Here is a 13,989-nt window from a genome sequence, read left to right as displayed (position 1 = left end):
CAGAGTAACAGCCGTGTTAGTCTGTATTCGCAAAAAGAAAAGGAGTACTTGTGGCACCTTAGAGACTAACCAATTTATTTGAGCATGAGCTTTCGTGAGCTCACTCCTTTTCTTATTGGTAGATGTGCAGTTGAACGAGCCTCTGATAGTGTGGCTGATGTGATTAGGCCCTATGATGGTGTCCCCTGAATAGATATGTGGACACAGTTGGCAATGGGCTTTGTTGCAAGGATAGGTTCCTGGGTTAGTGGTTCTGTTGTGTGGTGTGTGGTTGCTGGTGAGTATTTGCCTCAGGTTGGGGGGCTGTCTGTAAGCAAGGACTGGCCTGTCTCCCAAGATCTATGAGAGTGATGGGTCGTCCTTCAGGATAGGTTGTAGATCCTTGATGATGCGTTGGAGAGGTTTTAGTTGGGGGCTGAAGGTGATGGCTAGTGGCGTTCTGTTATTTTCTTTGTTGGGCCTGTCCTGTAGTAGGTGACTTCTGGGTAATCTTCTGGCTCTGTCAGTCTGTTTCTTCACTTCAGCAGGTGGGTATTGTAGTTGTAAGAATGCTTGATAGAGAGCTTGTAGGTGTTTGTCTTTGTCTGAGGGGTTGGAGCAAATGTGGTTGTATCATAGAGCTTGGCTGTAGACAATGGATCATGTGATGTGGTCTGGATGAAAGCTGGAGGCATGTAGGTAGGAATAGCGGTCAGTAGGTTTCCGGTATAGGGTGGTGTTTATGTGACCATCGCTTATTAGCACTGTAGTGTCCAGGAAATGGATCTCTTGTGTGGACTGGTCCACGCTGAGGTTGATGGTGGGACGGAAATTGTTGAAATCGTGGTGGAATTCCTCAAGGGCTTCTTTTCCATGAGTCCAGATGATGAGGATGTCATCAATGTAGCGCAAGTAGAGTAGGGGCATTTGGGGACGAGAGCTGAGGAAGCGTTGTTCTAAGTCAGCCATAAAAATGTTGGCATACTGTGGGGCCATGCGGGTACCCATAACAGTGCCACTGATTTGAAGGTATACGTTGTCCCCATATGTAAAATAGTTATGGGTGAGGACAAAGTCACAAAGTTCAGCCACCAGGTTTGCTGTGACATTATCGGGGATACTGTTCCTGACGGCTTGTAGTCCATCTTTGTGTGGAATGTTGGTGTCGAGGGCTTCTACATCCATAGTGGCCAGGATGGTGTTTTCAGGAAGATCACCAATGGATTGTAGTTTCCTCAGGAAGTCAGTGGTGTCTCGAAGATAGCTGGGAGTGCTGGTAGTATAGGGCCTGAGGAGGGAGTCTACATAGCCAGACAATCCTGCTGTCAGGGTGCCAACGCCTGAGATGATGGGGCGTCCAGGATTTCCAGGTTTATGGATCTTGGGTAGCAGATAGAATACCCCAGGTCGGGATTCCAGGGATGTGTCTGTGCGGATTTGTTCTTGTGCTTTTTCAGGGAGTTTCTTGAGCAAATGCTGTAGTTTCTTTAGGTAACCCTCAGTGGGATCAGAGGGCAATGGCTTGTAGAAAGTGGTGTTGGAGAGCTGCCTAGCAGCCTCTTGTTTATATTCCAACCTATTCATGATGGAGACAGCACCTCCTTTGTCACCCTTTTTGATTATGATGTCAGAGTTGTTTCTGAGGCTGTGGATGGCATTGTTTTCTGCATGGCTGAGGTTATGGGGCAAGTGATGCTGCTTTTCCACAATTTCAGCCCGTACACGTCGGCGGAAGCACTCTATGTAGAAGTCCAGTCTCTTGTTTTGACCTTCAGGAGGGGTCCACCCTGAATCCTTCTTTTTGTAGTCTTGGTAGGAAGCTCTCCGTGGGTTAGTATGTTGTTCAGAGGTGTGTTGGAAATATTCCTTGAGTCAGAGGCGTCGAAAATAGGATTCTAGGTCACCACAGAACTGTATCATGTTCGTGGGGGTGGAGGGACAGAAGGAGAGGCCCCGAGATAGGACAGATTCTTCTGCTGGGCTAAGAGTATAGTTGGATAGATTAACAATATTGCTAGGTCGGTTAAGGGAACCACTGTTGTGGCCCCTTGTGGCATGTAGTAGTTTAGATAGTTTAGTGTCCTTTTTCTTTTGTAGAGAAGCAAAGTGTGTGTTGTAAATGGCTTGTCTAGTTTTCGTAAAGTCCAGCCATGAGGAACTTTGTGTGGAAGGTTGTTTTTTATAAGAGTATCCAGTTATGACAGCTCATTCTTAATCTTTCCCTGTTTGCTGTAGAGGATGTTGATCAGGTGGTTCCGCAGTTTCTTTGAGAGCGTGTGGCACAAGCTGTCAGCATAGTCTGTGGTATGTAGATTGTAATGGATTTTTTACCTTCAGTCCTTTTGGTATGATGTCCATCTGTTTGCATTTGGAAAGGAAGATGATGTCTGTCTGTATCTGTATGAGTTTTTTCATGAAGTTGATAGATTTCCACTCCATACGGCTAAATTCAGTGCCTTGCATAATGACAGGTTTCAGAATAGCAGCCGTGTTAGTCTGTATTCGCAGAAAGAAAAGGAGTACTTGTGGCACCTTAGAGACTAACAAATTTATTTGAGCATAAGCTTTCGTGAGCTACACCTCACTTCATCGGATGCATTCAGTGGAAAATACAGTGGGGAGATTTATATACATAGAGAACATGAAACAATGGGTGTACATTGGTCAAACTGGACAGTCTCTACATAAAAGAATAAATGGACACAAATCAGACGTCAAGAATTATAACATTCAAAAACTAGTTGGAGAACACTTCAAACTCTCTGGTCACTCGATTACAGACCTAAAAGTGGCAATACTTCAACAAAAAAACTTCAAAAACAGACTCCACGAGAGACTGCTGAATTGGAATTAATTTGCAAACTGGATACAATTAACTTAGGCTTGAATAGAGACTGGGAGTGGATGGGTCATTACACAAAGTAAAACTATTTCCCCATGTTTATCCCCCACTCCACCCCACCGTTCCTCAGACGTTCTTGTCAACTGCTGGAAATGGCCCACTTTGATTATCACTACAAAAGGTTCCCCCACACACCCCGCTCTCCTGCTGGTAATAGCTCTCCTTAAGGGATCACTCTTGTTACAGTGTGTATGGTAACACCCATTGTTTCATGTTCTCTGTGTATATATATCTCCCCACTGTATTTTCCATTGAATGCATCCGATGAATTGAGCTGTTGCTCACGAAAGCTTATGCTGAAATAAATTTGTTAGTCTCTAAGGTGCCACAAGTACTCCTTTTCTTTTTGCGAATACAGACTAACATGTCTGCTACTCTGAAACCTATATTGTTACAGATATACTTATTGACAGGTGTTTTAAAATAAATTAACTAAATAATTGAAACTGGAGTGATTATATTGTGTTATTCTGACTAATAAGATATGCTGAATTTTGAAATATTTTGCGCAGAATTTTTAATGTTTGGGTGCAGAATTCCCCCAGGAGTAAACAGTGCTCTGACCATCATGTACTAGAGTAACAGTGAATAATTCACAAAAACCTCATTGTAGATGAGGCTTCACTGATGGGTTACGGTTGCGGCACCTTGGTTGTGTTGTGGGGGAAGCTTGCAGTGGTGTTTGTTCTGTTGGCAGAGGGCTGTCAATATGGTGACTTTCACAACACCAAATTTATATGATTTTTTTCATTAAATATGATAAACTGTTTCATGTAGAATTGAAACTAGCCAACATCCGTAAGGGAGATTATGTGTGGGTAGAGCCCCAAACCCTAGCAGTAAGTAGGCCTGGTTGTGAATATACCCAACCCTTATTGAGTGGATTGAAAAAGAATTAAAATCCTAAAGGGGTATGCAGGAAGTTATCTAAAGGGCAGCTTTTACACTGGAAATTCAAGATTTCAATTCACAATCCCCTCCTGCAGGGTTTCTGCATTCTTTAATCGTTTTGAGGTTAGTCTCGGGATTGTGTACGAAGATGTAAATCTCATTAAACAGGCAAAAACAATTTCAGAAGAAAAAGCCTAGCAGTTTGTATTAGACACATGGAAATGTTTTGTTCTACTGAAGAAAATCCCATTGTTCACTGAGGCCTGTTTCTCAACTGTAAGGTCAAGAAGTTCTGAATAAAAAAAAAAAGTCTCCTGGAAAAAGTGAAGATTTTAAAAGAAAAAAACAGTTACACTTGGGTGAGCAGCTGAGGACTGCAGTGAGGAAGCAGAAGTTAAATTGCTGTGTTCTACTCCAGAGGCCAAGGGATTCCTCTGTGCGGTAACATTTGTAACTTGCTTTGGGATGAAAGAGCTTCTAGTTAATATTACTCTTACTGATTCTTAAGCACGATATTTGGCCACTCAACCTGCTCCAGAGACTGGAGAAGATGGAACATGCTGTGTCAGGTTTGTCCCATACCTTAGAATAAACTGTACTTGGACTCAGAGCCTGGATAAAAGGGACACATACTGTACCTTGGAAGTGGCCATGGCACTGGCTATCTGCAGTGCTCCAGAGACGTGCAGTGCCATCTTCACTGCCCGTCAGCAGGTGCTGCCCGTCTGGGCTCAGACTGAGCCAGTTGATGCCTCCTCGGTGATCAGAACAGACCTTCAGTGCCGAGCCACTGCTCCCCATCCTGCTGGCCTCAGCACAGGCCCCGCAAAGGCAGAGGACCCAGACAGGGGTTGACTCACTGACTCCACACCACTCTAGGAAGGTAGTATGAGGCTGCAGCGGGCTCCCAGAGACCAACTTCAGCCATTACTATGGCCCTGAGAAACCAGCAGGCTAGCCTAGTCCCCTGCAAAAATGCACAAGGTCACAGAACAGGACACACAGTACTAACTGATCCTTAGCATGGATAGTTACCCTTTTCCCCTCCCCTGGTCAGGACATATTAAACTAACAGATCCTTGACCCTTCATGAGTAAACATGGGAAATGCAGCAATTCTCACTGCTATAGGCATGGGGCTGAATCTATGTTGCCACCCTGCCCCACACACTTCATTCTGGTTATAAGAAAGGGCTTGATTTTCTGCAGTGAAGAACACTGGTAGCTCCAACTTCTCCCTCTGGCTGGCTGTAGTGCCCATAATCTGGTGTCCTGACCACCCCAGAGGATTCTAATGTACCTTTGAAAGGTTTAAAGCCAGGTCTGACTAGACACAGGGGATTAACACCTTAAAGCAGCACAAAACCCAGCCCTGAACAGAAAATACCCCCCACCCCCCGGACAGAGATCTGTCTCTTCTACAGTTTGCAAAACATATGTAGCTTGTCATGCCAATGCAGTATTATCAAACTGACCTGACTGGACATGATGTCAGCCCAGGGACCCTTACCCTGGCCCCACAAAACCTGCCCTTTCTAAGCACAGCTCTCTCGCACCCCCTTGGGAACTAACTCTGCTTTTAGCCCTTATTCATCACCTTCGTGCCAAGTCCTGAGCAGACACATTAGAAAAGAGGTTATATGCCAAAGAGAGCAGTGAGAATGCCCACACCACCTCCTCTCGCGTCCCAGGAGCAGAGGCCAGGGCAGGTTTGTTCCCTGTGGTACAGTTCCTAGTATTGCTATTCAGTGCCCCTCCTCTGCGGTACAGGCCCACAGGTTTCTGCCTGCACCTCCCACCGAGGGGAGATGGAAATCAGGCAAGGGCTCTCCCCTCTTTCCCTGGGTTATATCCTCACCTTCCCCAACCCCCCCAAAAACCTCAACCTCTGTGTAAAATCAAACAGGATGATAAACACTGAATGGTTCCTGCCATCAGAGAGCAGATCCCTCTCCATGCCCATCGCTGTGCTCAGCCCCCGCCCCTCCCCCGCCTCCTGCCCCCAGGAGAGAGAAAATCCCCACCCCCATCTCTGTGCTCATCCCCTCCCACCCCTATGGCTGTGCTGCTCTCCTTCTGCCCTTCCCCCCAACAAGGCGGAGCCCCCTCTCAGCCCCCCCCATGGCTGTGCTGATCCCCTCCTGCCCTTCCCCACCCACATGGGGGAGCCCCCCCAGCCACCCCCCCATGGCTGTGCTGATCCCCTCCTGCCCTTCCCCACCCACAGGGGGAGCCCTCCCAGCCACGCCCCCATGGCTGTGCCGATCCACTCCTACCCTTCCCCACCCCAGGGAGGAGCCCCCTCCCAGCCACCCCCCCCATGGCTGTGCTGATCCCCTCCTGCCCTTCCCCACCCCCAGGGGGGAGCCCCCCCAACCCCCCCATGGTTGTGCTGATCCCCTCCTACCCTTCCCCACCCCCAGGGGGGAGCCTCCCCAGCCACCTCCCCATGGCTGTGCTGATCCCCTCCTGCCCTTCCCCACCCCCAGGGGGGAGCCCCCCCAGCCACCCCCCCCCATGGCTGTGCTGATCCCCTCCTACCCTTCCCCACCCACAGGGGGGAGCCCCCCCAGCCACCCCCCATGGCAGTGCTGATCCCCTCCTACCCTTCCCCACCCCCAGGGGGGAGCCCCCCCCCAGCCACCCCTCACCATGGCTATGCTGATCCCCTCCTACCCTTCCCCACCCCCAGGGGGGAGCCCCAATCTGAACTGTTCCCCACCATGCCTGTGCTGCTTTTCCCCTCACGCCTCCTTCTTTCCCAGAGGAGACCCCCCCCCATGTTCCTCCCTAGAGAGCAGGGGTCCCTCCCCCATGGCGGACCGGTGCTATCTGCCTCGCTGCCTGTGTGTTCTGCGCCCCCCCCCCACCCCCCGCATGCCAGCGCCGCTTCTGTCCTGCCAGACACCCCCCCCCCCCCCCCCAGGACAGCAGCGTCCCCCTCCCCCACGTCTGTGCTGCTTCCCCCGGCCCCCTCCCCCCACGTCTGTGCTGCTTCCTTAACACTCCACTCCCCCTTTGTCTCTGCCGCCCCCTCACAGAGGTGCCCCCCCATTGGCCAACCCCCAGCAGCTGCCCCCCCACAGGGCTATTTTGCTCCTAATGCCCCCAAGCACCCACCCCTCCCCAAATAGTGCAGCCGGACTCCCCCACATACGACCCCCCCATCTATGTTGTTTCCTTTGACACTCCCCAGGGAAGGAAACACCCGCCCCCGCACCCCCCAGAGCTGGACCGTCTCCATGTCACCCCAGCCCTTCCCCTTGTCTGTGCTTCCACCCCAGCCCCATGCAGGACACCCTCCCTCCCGCCGTGTCTGTGGTGCCCCCCCCCCCGCCCCCGCTCACCCCCAATCCGGGTTTCTGACCTCATTGTAACCCGCCAGGGCGGGCGAGGAAGATCCCGCGTCCCGGAGCCTGTGGGGCAGAGGCACCCACTTGCTGGAGAAGAGCGGAAAATAAAGCGCCCCCGGGGGGCTCGTCTGCAGCGGGGCAGAGACACGTTCCCGCAGCAGCGAGTTGTGTCCTTTTAACCAAGGGACTTTCTCCCCGCCCCACGGGAGAGGGGCAGGGAAAGTCCGAGGGAAACGCAGCCAAAGTCACCGAGCCTCGCGTGCGGACAGACCCATGTCCCTGCCTGCGGAGGGGCAAGGGGGAAGCCTGGGGGCAGGAGCCCCCCGCCTAGCAGTCCCTGAAACCCTCCACGTTCCCACGCGTGGGTCCTGCTGGGACGATGCTCGTGGGGATGGTCCTTCGCCCGGGCTTAGCCCCCGGCGCTGTGGTAGCCGCTGCCGTGCAGGGAACAGCGCGGCGGAGAGGTCGGATTCAAGAGGTTTCACGTTCAGCACGATGCCTTTTGTCCGGGTCCTGGCCCCCCTTCAGCTGCGCCCGGCTGAAGAGCTCCATCTGAACTTCGTGCCGAGGCCCCCACAGGCATCCCCAGCCCATTCGCTCTTCAGCCCCTTCCAGCGCCTTCGCCCTGGTTCTCATTAACGCGGTGGTTCAGAGCTCAGCTTGTCTGTCCATCAGCTGCGCGGGGGACCACACCACCCCCCTCAGGCTTCCCCTAGGTCCTAGAGGAAGTTGGCTTCATCACGAGACTTTTTTTTTTTTTTTTTAACACTTCTCTAGCACTTTCCATACTAGGAATCCATGCACTGGTTGCCTCACAACACCCCTGTGACACAAGGAAGCATTCTTTTTTTTACCGTGCCCATAGGCCCCCAGCTAAGATCAGAGCCCACTGTGTTGGGCACTGTATAAATATGTAGAAAGAGACCGTCCCAGCACCAAAGAGCTACAGTCTTAGGCCATGTCTACATTAGCAGTTATGCCGCCAAAACTTTTGTTGCTCAGGGGTGTGACAAAACAGCCCCCCCCGAGTGACATACATTTTGATGAATGTATCCGATGACGTGAGCTGTAGCTCACGAAAGCTTATGCTCAGATAAATTTGTTAGTCTCTAAGGTGCCACAAGTCCTCCTTTTCGTTTTACATTTTGCGGCATAAGCACGCGTGTGCACAGCGCTATGTCATGGGATGGCGTCCCTAGCCTGCGTTTACCAGAAGCTGGGACTGGGTGACAAGCATAGGGTGTGCTCAGCATACACCAGCCATGGTTGTTTGGCAGGGCCATCAATCAGTCGTTTTGCAGCTGGTGGAAGGTGCTAGAGGGAGGGCAGAGAGCAGTGATTGGCGGGTGAGGGGCTCGAGGGAGGGAGCACAGCAGGGGCAGGAAGAGGCGGAGTGAGGGTGGGGTCTCTGGGGAAGGGGCAGATTGTGGGCGTGGCCTTGGGGCGGAGCAGGGGTGAAGCATCCACCAGGAAAAATAAAAGTCAGCACCTCTGGTTAAAGCAGATGGATCACTTGATGATTACCTGTTTCGTTCATTCCTTCTGAAGCACCTGGCATTGGCCACTGTCGGAAGACAGGATATTGGGCTACATGGAGACTTTGGTCTGATCCAGTTTGGCCATTCTTAAGTTGGTGGGAGACACTGTCCTGCCAACATATCTACCACTGCTCATTGAGCTGGTTTTATTATGTCGACGGGAGAGCTCTCTCCCATTAGCATAACACGGCTACGCAAGCGATCTCACAGAAGCACAGCTGTGTCAGTACAGCTGTGCCACCGTAAGCTTTTAAGTGTAGTCATGGCCTAAATATACAAAGGAGAGAAGGAGAAACAGAGATACAGAAAGGTGAAGTGATTTGATCCAAAAAGTCACACAGCAGGTCAGTGGTACAATCAGGAACAGAATCCAGATTTTTATGTAACAAATGGGAAACTGAGATGCAGAGGATAAATGACTGCCCAAGTTCACTCAAGAAGTCTGTGGCAGAGGTGGGAACTGAATGCATTTCTCCTGACTCCCAGTCTTTTTAAGCCACACAACCATCCTTCTGGTGCTAGGCAAGATCTCCAAAATACTGTCGGGGACAACCCACTTTATTATTATGATTGTATTTAGTGACAAAAATACACTAGCCATTTTACAGATACATCAGAAGATAAGTTCCGGGCCCCAAAGGGTTGCTATCTATATAAATTATTCCAATGTAAAGAAATGCACAAATTAAACATACTTCAGAACGAATCATATTCAGTGCAGCACATTATGGCTGACATAAAACAGATCTAATACATTACGCCCACAAAGAAGAACATATGGTTAACTTCTGCTTCTTCTGCTCTCAGTTAGTTACAGTAATGTAAATCTGGAGCAACTCACTGAAGTTAATGTTAAGTTACGACAATGTAAGCCTGATGTGAAACCAGAATCAAGCCTAATGGCCGTTTTCTGATGACACACATTTCAACACATTCGCCAGGACCAAAACTGGGACCCAATTTTTTTTAAATGACCAGTGATTCTGGATGCCCAACTTGAGGGCTGATCACTTGTCCTCTGAAAAATCAGGCCTCTTTAACATGTCTCAATTTGAGCATCCAAAATTCGAGACACCCCAAATCACTAGTTACGTTTGAAAATTTAAGCCTGAGAATCTTTTGGGCTAGGTATAGTTGCAGAAGGTATCCCAGGTTATGGGGAAGCACTGCTTTACTATACTGCTGCAGTGTGGATGCAAGGATAAATTCAGGTGCCAGGCATAGACACACATTTTCATTACACAAGTATAAAACTCCTGCTTAGACTGGGCCATAGGGGATCCCTCTGTTATATCTCAGGTGGCCATGTTTTGGCTTTTGGTGAGCCCTTGGGTGTAGAAATTGTTCTGCCACTTCCTATTTTGAAGAGACATTTCAAGGCTCTGTTTCAAAGGTGGTTTTCCCCTGTGATCATTGTTAGTTGTGATGGATAAAATGTTCAAAATTGTCCAAGCTTTTTTGCCCTATTTTTATTACCTTCCCCCAGCCCCTTTCATCTTTTTCTATTGCTTTTATCTGTTTGTTTTTTAGGATTTATTATATTTTATTGTATTTTGTTTGTATACCACACTGCAAGGGAGGAGCAGGAAAAATATCTGTTTGGTTTTGCTATTTAAGGCCCTGATCCTGCAATGAGCTCTATCTAGGCAGATTCCCTCCCTCTTGCTCAGAGCCCTGTTGAAGTCAGCAGGGATCTTCAAGCAAAGAACTCACTGTAGGTTCAGGGGCCAAGCTGGTAAGAGTTTTTAATGCAGATCAGATATGCCTACAGCCTTTAGACATGGGTTTCTTAATGTTTTTTCTGGAGGGGACAATTGTACCAGGGCCCCAAGCTCAGGGTCCCGTCCCCCCCGAACATCTGTAACTGGGGTGGAATGGAGGTTAAATGGAATGGGATGGGGTAGGCCCCAAATTTCTCTGAAGGGCCTGTGACTGGCTCACTCCCCTGTTCCTAACCAGAGAGAGCAGGATCTAGGAGGACACTATAATTGGCTGGGCTCCTCCTCCCCCCCAGACACAACAGGATTGTATGGGTGGAGAGGCCTCTGGTAGTGCATTTTCTTCTGACTTGTGTGAAAGCATGATCTTGCCTGTGTGAGCTTGCTTCCTTCTAACACACAGGACAGGCTTCCAGCCCCAATCGTAAGCTTCATTTGGAGCAGCACTGAGGTAGACTCAGAAAAATAGCATTTTACCTCCTTAGCTGTACTCTGTACAAGATTTGAATAATGTTGGACAAACTGCTACTTTTTGTTGGTGTTATTCACTTTTATTCTGAGCAGGAGAGAGGGGAAGAGATTATTGCCCCCCTCCTTATTTATATGAGCCAAATCCAAACCTGGTGTAAGCAGATGGAACGACCACGGACAACAAAGGTTCTTTTGTTACATCAAAGAAGCGGAGCCAATAATGCTCTAAAGTAGTCAGTACTCAAGGCTCCTCTCACCCAACTAAAAACAAAAGAATAAAGTGTCTAGCAATACAAATGAACTTCCCTAGAGGATTAACCCCCTCAGCAATCCAGCTCTCTCTCTGCACATTCCAGCAGAGAGGCTTGTCTAGATACCAGCTAAAAACATCTTTCTACTGCATCCTATCACTCTGCTTCCTAATTCAAGCTGTCAAACCTAATCCTAATTGAACTGCTAACAATTAAATATTACCTCCCTTCTTCCCAACCCAAAAGATTTCACAAGCCGAGCAAATCTCTCATGGAACAGCTGCCCGGACCCAGGAGACTGGTAATGGCATATGACACCTTCCACACTTAGCTCACTCTCTTGACAGCAGCCACATCATGTTAGTGAATGAAAATTATTATCTTCTGAGGTGTGTTAGGTGGAGTCTCCACTGACATAGCCCCTCAGCAGTGAGGTCTGGTCTAGGCTAGAAAAGTTGCACCATCGTAATTACATTGATTTAAAATCACTCTAGTCACTCTAGTTCAAACCCCTAATGTAGATGCACTTAAACCAGTTTCTATCTTGCTAAAATTGGCTTAAACCTTGCTTAAATTGGTTTTGCTTAATTTAGTATGTTAGCAAGAACTAAATTGGTTCAAGTGCATTAGGAATTTGCATTGGTGAAACTGGTGAAACTTCTCATGGACCAGGCCTTAGAGATGGTTCTTATAGATAAGAGAAGAGGCATATTGGTTGAGCAATAAAGAAAACCCAGCTCCGTATCTGCTTTATAAATGCCAGTTCCTTAATTTCTTGCACCATCAATTCAGATCCTTTTACCAGCATTAAATTCACTAAAAACTAAGGAAAGAAATAGTAACAATCTCTGTTGGGCCTCCAACCACATCAAACCTCTAACAGAAACTGCTCTTCCTTCAAGCCCCAATGGGATCTGAAAATATTTGTAGGTCACGAGTGTGGACTCACCTCAACTAATATGTGGAGCAAAGGTTCACTTTACTATGCAATGGTGTAGGGAATGTAGATCAGGAACTTCTGATCTCCCTCTCCCATAACACAAAAATAAGGAGACATTCAATGAAAGTCAGCAAATTAAAAATGATAAAAGGGAATACTTTTTAGACAATGCATAATCAGATTGTGGAAGTCATTGCCACAGGATGTTGCTGAGGTCAAGAACTTAGCAAGATTCAAAGAGGGAGATATATATATATGGATAACAGGAATATCTATAGTAATTTTATGAGATACCAAAAAAAGTACTAGAAAGGATATAAAACCTCATGTTTTGGGGCGTAAACCAGTCTCTAACTATTAGGGCTTGTCTTCACTACCGGGAGATCGACACTGCTGCAATCAATGCAGCAGGGGTTGATTTAGTGGGTCTAGTGAAGACCCGATAAATCAATGGCAGAGCGCTCTCCAGCTCCCTGAGAAGATTAAGGTAAGTCGATCAGAGAGCATCTCCTGTCGACGCAGCTCTGTGAAGACACCAGGATAAGTCGACCTAAGCTACGTCGACTCCAGTTACATTATTCATGTAGCTGGAGTAGCGTAACTTAGGTCGACTTACCCCGGTCATGAAAGCAAGCCCTTAGAGGGGTTAGGAGGAGATGCTCCCTCTGCTGGGCAGATTATCCCATATTTGCCTGGGACAGGGTTTCCTGTACTTACTCTGAAGCATCTGGTGAGAGACAGGACACTGGACTAGGTGGACCACAGATCTGGTCAAGTACGATAATTCTGAGGCTTCTGTACAGTTACTCTGTCCAGGTTCTTTGCAGGTAGGCATGCCCCAGCTTCCTCTCGAGCCTTGCTTGAGTAGAATAGTTTTGCAAATTCTATGCGCAGTCTAGCAGGGTAAAGCCCTGTTGGAGACAATTTCAAAGACTAGGATTTCCTGTCAGTATTCACAAAGGCCCTTCACTTTTTTTGATGAGCTCTAAAGAAGTAGTTCCCAACTAGTGGTAGTTTTTATCACTGGTATTCTAGGTTCCTTCTCCCTATTTTAATGATTTAAGTTATCTGCTAAACTCCAGTACTCCACTGCTACATATGGCACACACTAAAGGGATTTAAAACTAGCTGATAGGTCTCCAAAGGAACCATAAATCGGGCATCATCATCAAGCAGGTTGTTTCCAGTGGAGTCCTGCAGGCAGGGCCGGCTCCAGGCACCAGCGAACCAACCTGGTTCCTGGGGCTGCAAATGTAAAGGGGCGGCAGGATGTCAGGCTCTGGGGCGGCAATCCGCCCTCGGCGGAGGCAGGAATTCGGCGACCACTCTGTCACAGTGCTTTTCGCACTCGGCGGCAATTCGGCGGCGGGGACGCGACTTCTTCTTTGGTCGCTGGGGGCAATTCGGCAGCTGCACCATCACACCACCTCCATGTTTGGCGGGCAGGATTCTGCCTCCTCATTTGGTGGCAAGTTTGAGGTTTTTTTGCCGCTTGGGGGGGCAAAAACGCTGGAGCCGGCCCTGCCTGGAGGCATCTGTTTCTGGCCCTACACGAGTTAACACTTTTATCAATGACCTGAAAGAAAACATAACATCATCACTGATAAAGTTTGCAGATGACACAAAAATTGGGGGAGTGGTAAATAATGAAGAGGACAGGTCACTGGTTCAGAGCAATCTGGATCACTTGGTAAACTAGGCACAAGCAAACAACATGTGTTTTAATATGGCTAACTGCAAATGTATGTATCTAGAAACAAAGAATGTAGGTCATACTTACATGATGGGGAACTCTATCCTGGGAAGCAGGGGTCTGTGGTGGATAATCAGCTGCATATGAGCTGCCAGTGCGACACTGGCTAAAAGAACTAATGCAATTCTGGGGTGCATAAACAGGGGAATCTCAAGTAAGGGTAGAGAGGTATTTTACCCCTGTATTTGGCATTG

General features: G+C 48.5%; 1 protein-coding gene across 2 annotated transcripts in view; it reads right to left on the bottom strand.

Moving 5' to 3' along the window:
• WDR86 (WD repeat domain 86) overlaps window positions 1-7,806 on the bottom strand; it is a 49,837-nt gene extending 42,031 nt beyond the window's left edge. Inside the window, exons 1-2 of one of the 2 annotated variants that reach the window (XM_027821891.3) lie at window positions 7,139-7,806; window positions 4,411-4,739 (exon numbers count right to left, since the gene is read on the bottom strand). In XM_027821891.3, coding sequence (XP_027677692.1) covers window positions 4,411-4,573 — 163 coding nt within the window. In that variant the 5' untranslated portion in view covers window positions 4,574-4,739; window positions 7,139-7,806. The remainder of the gene's footprint in view (window positions 1-4,410; window positions 4,740-7,138) is intronic. The other variant, XM_027821890.3, reaches the window with a different exon arrangement.
• Between the last annotated feature and the right edge of the window lie 6,183 nt (window positions 7,807-13,989).

This window comes from Chelonia mydas, chromosome 2 (assembly GCF_015237465.2).
Source record: "Chelonia mydas isolate rCheMyd1 chromosome 2, rCheMyd1.pri.v2, whole genome shotgun sequence".
Taxonomy (NCBI): Eukaryota; Metazoa; Chordata; order Testudines; family Cheloniidae; genus Chelonia; species Chelonia mydas.
Note: the sequence above shows the minus strand (reverse complement) of the source record. Positions and strands in the feature narration are given on the sequence as shown.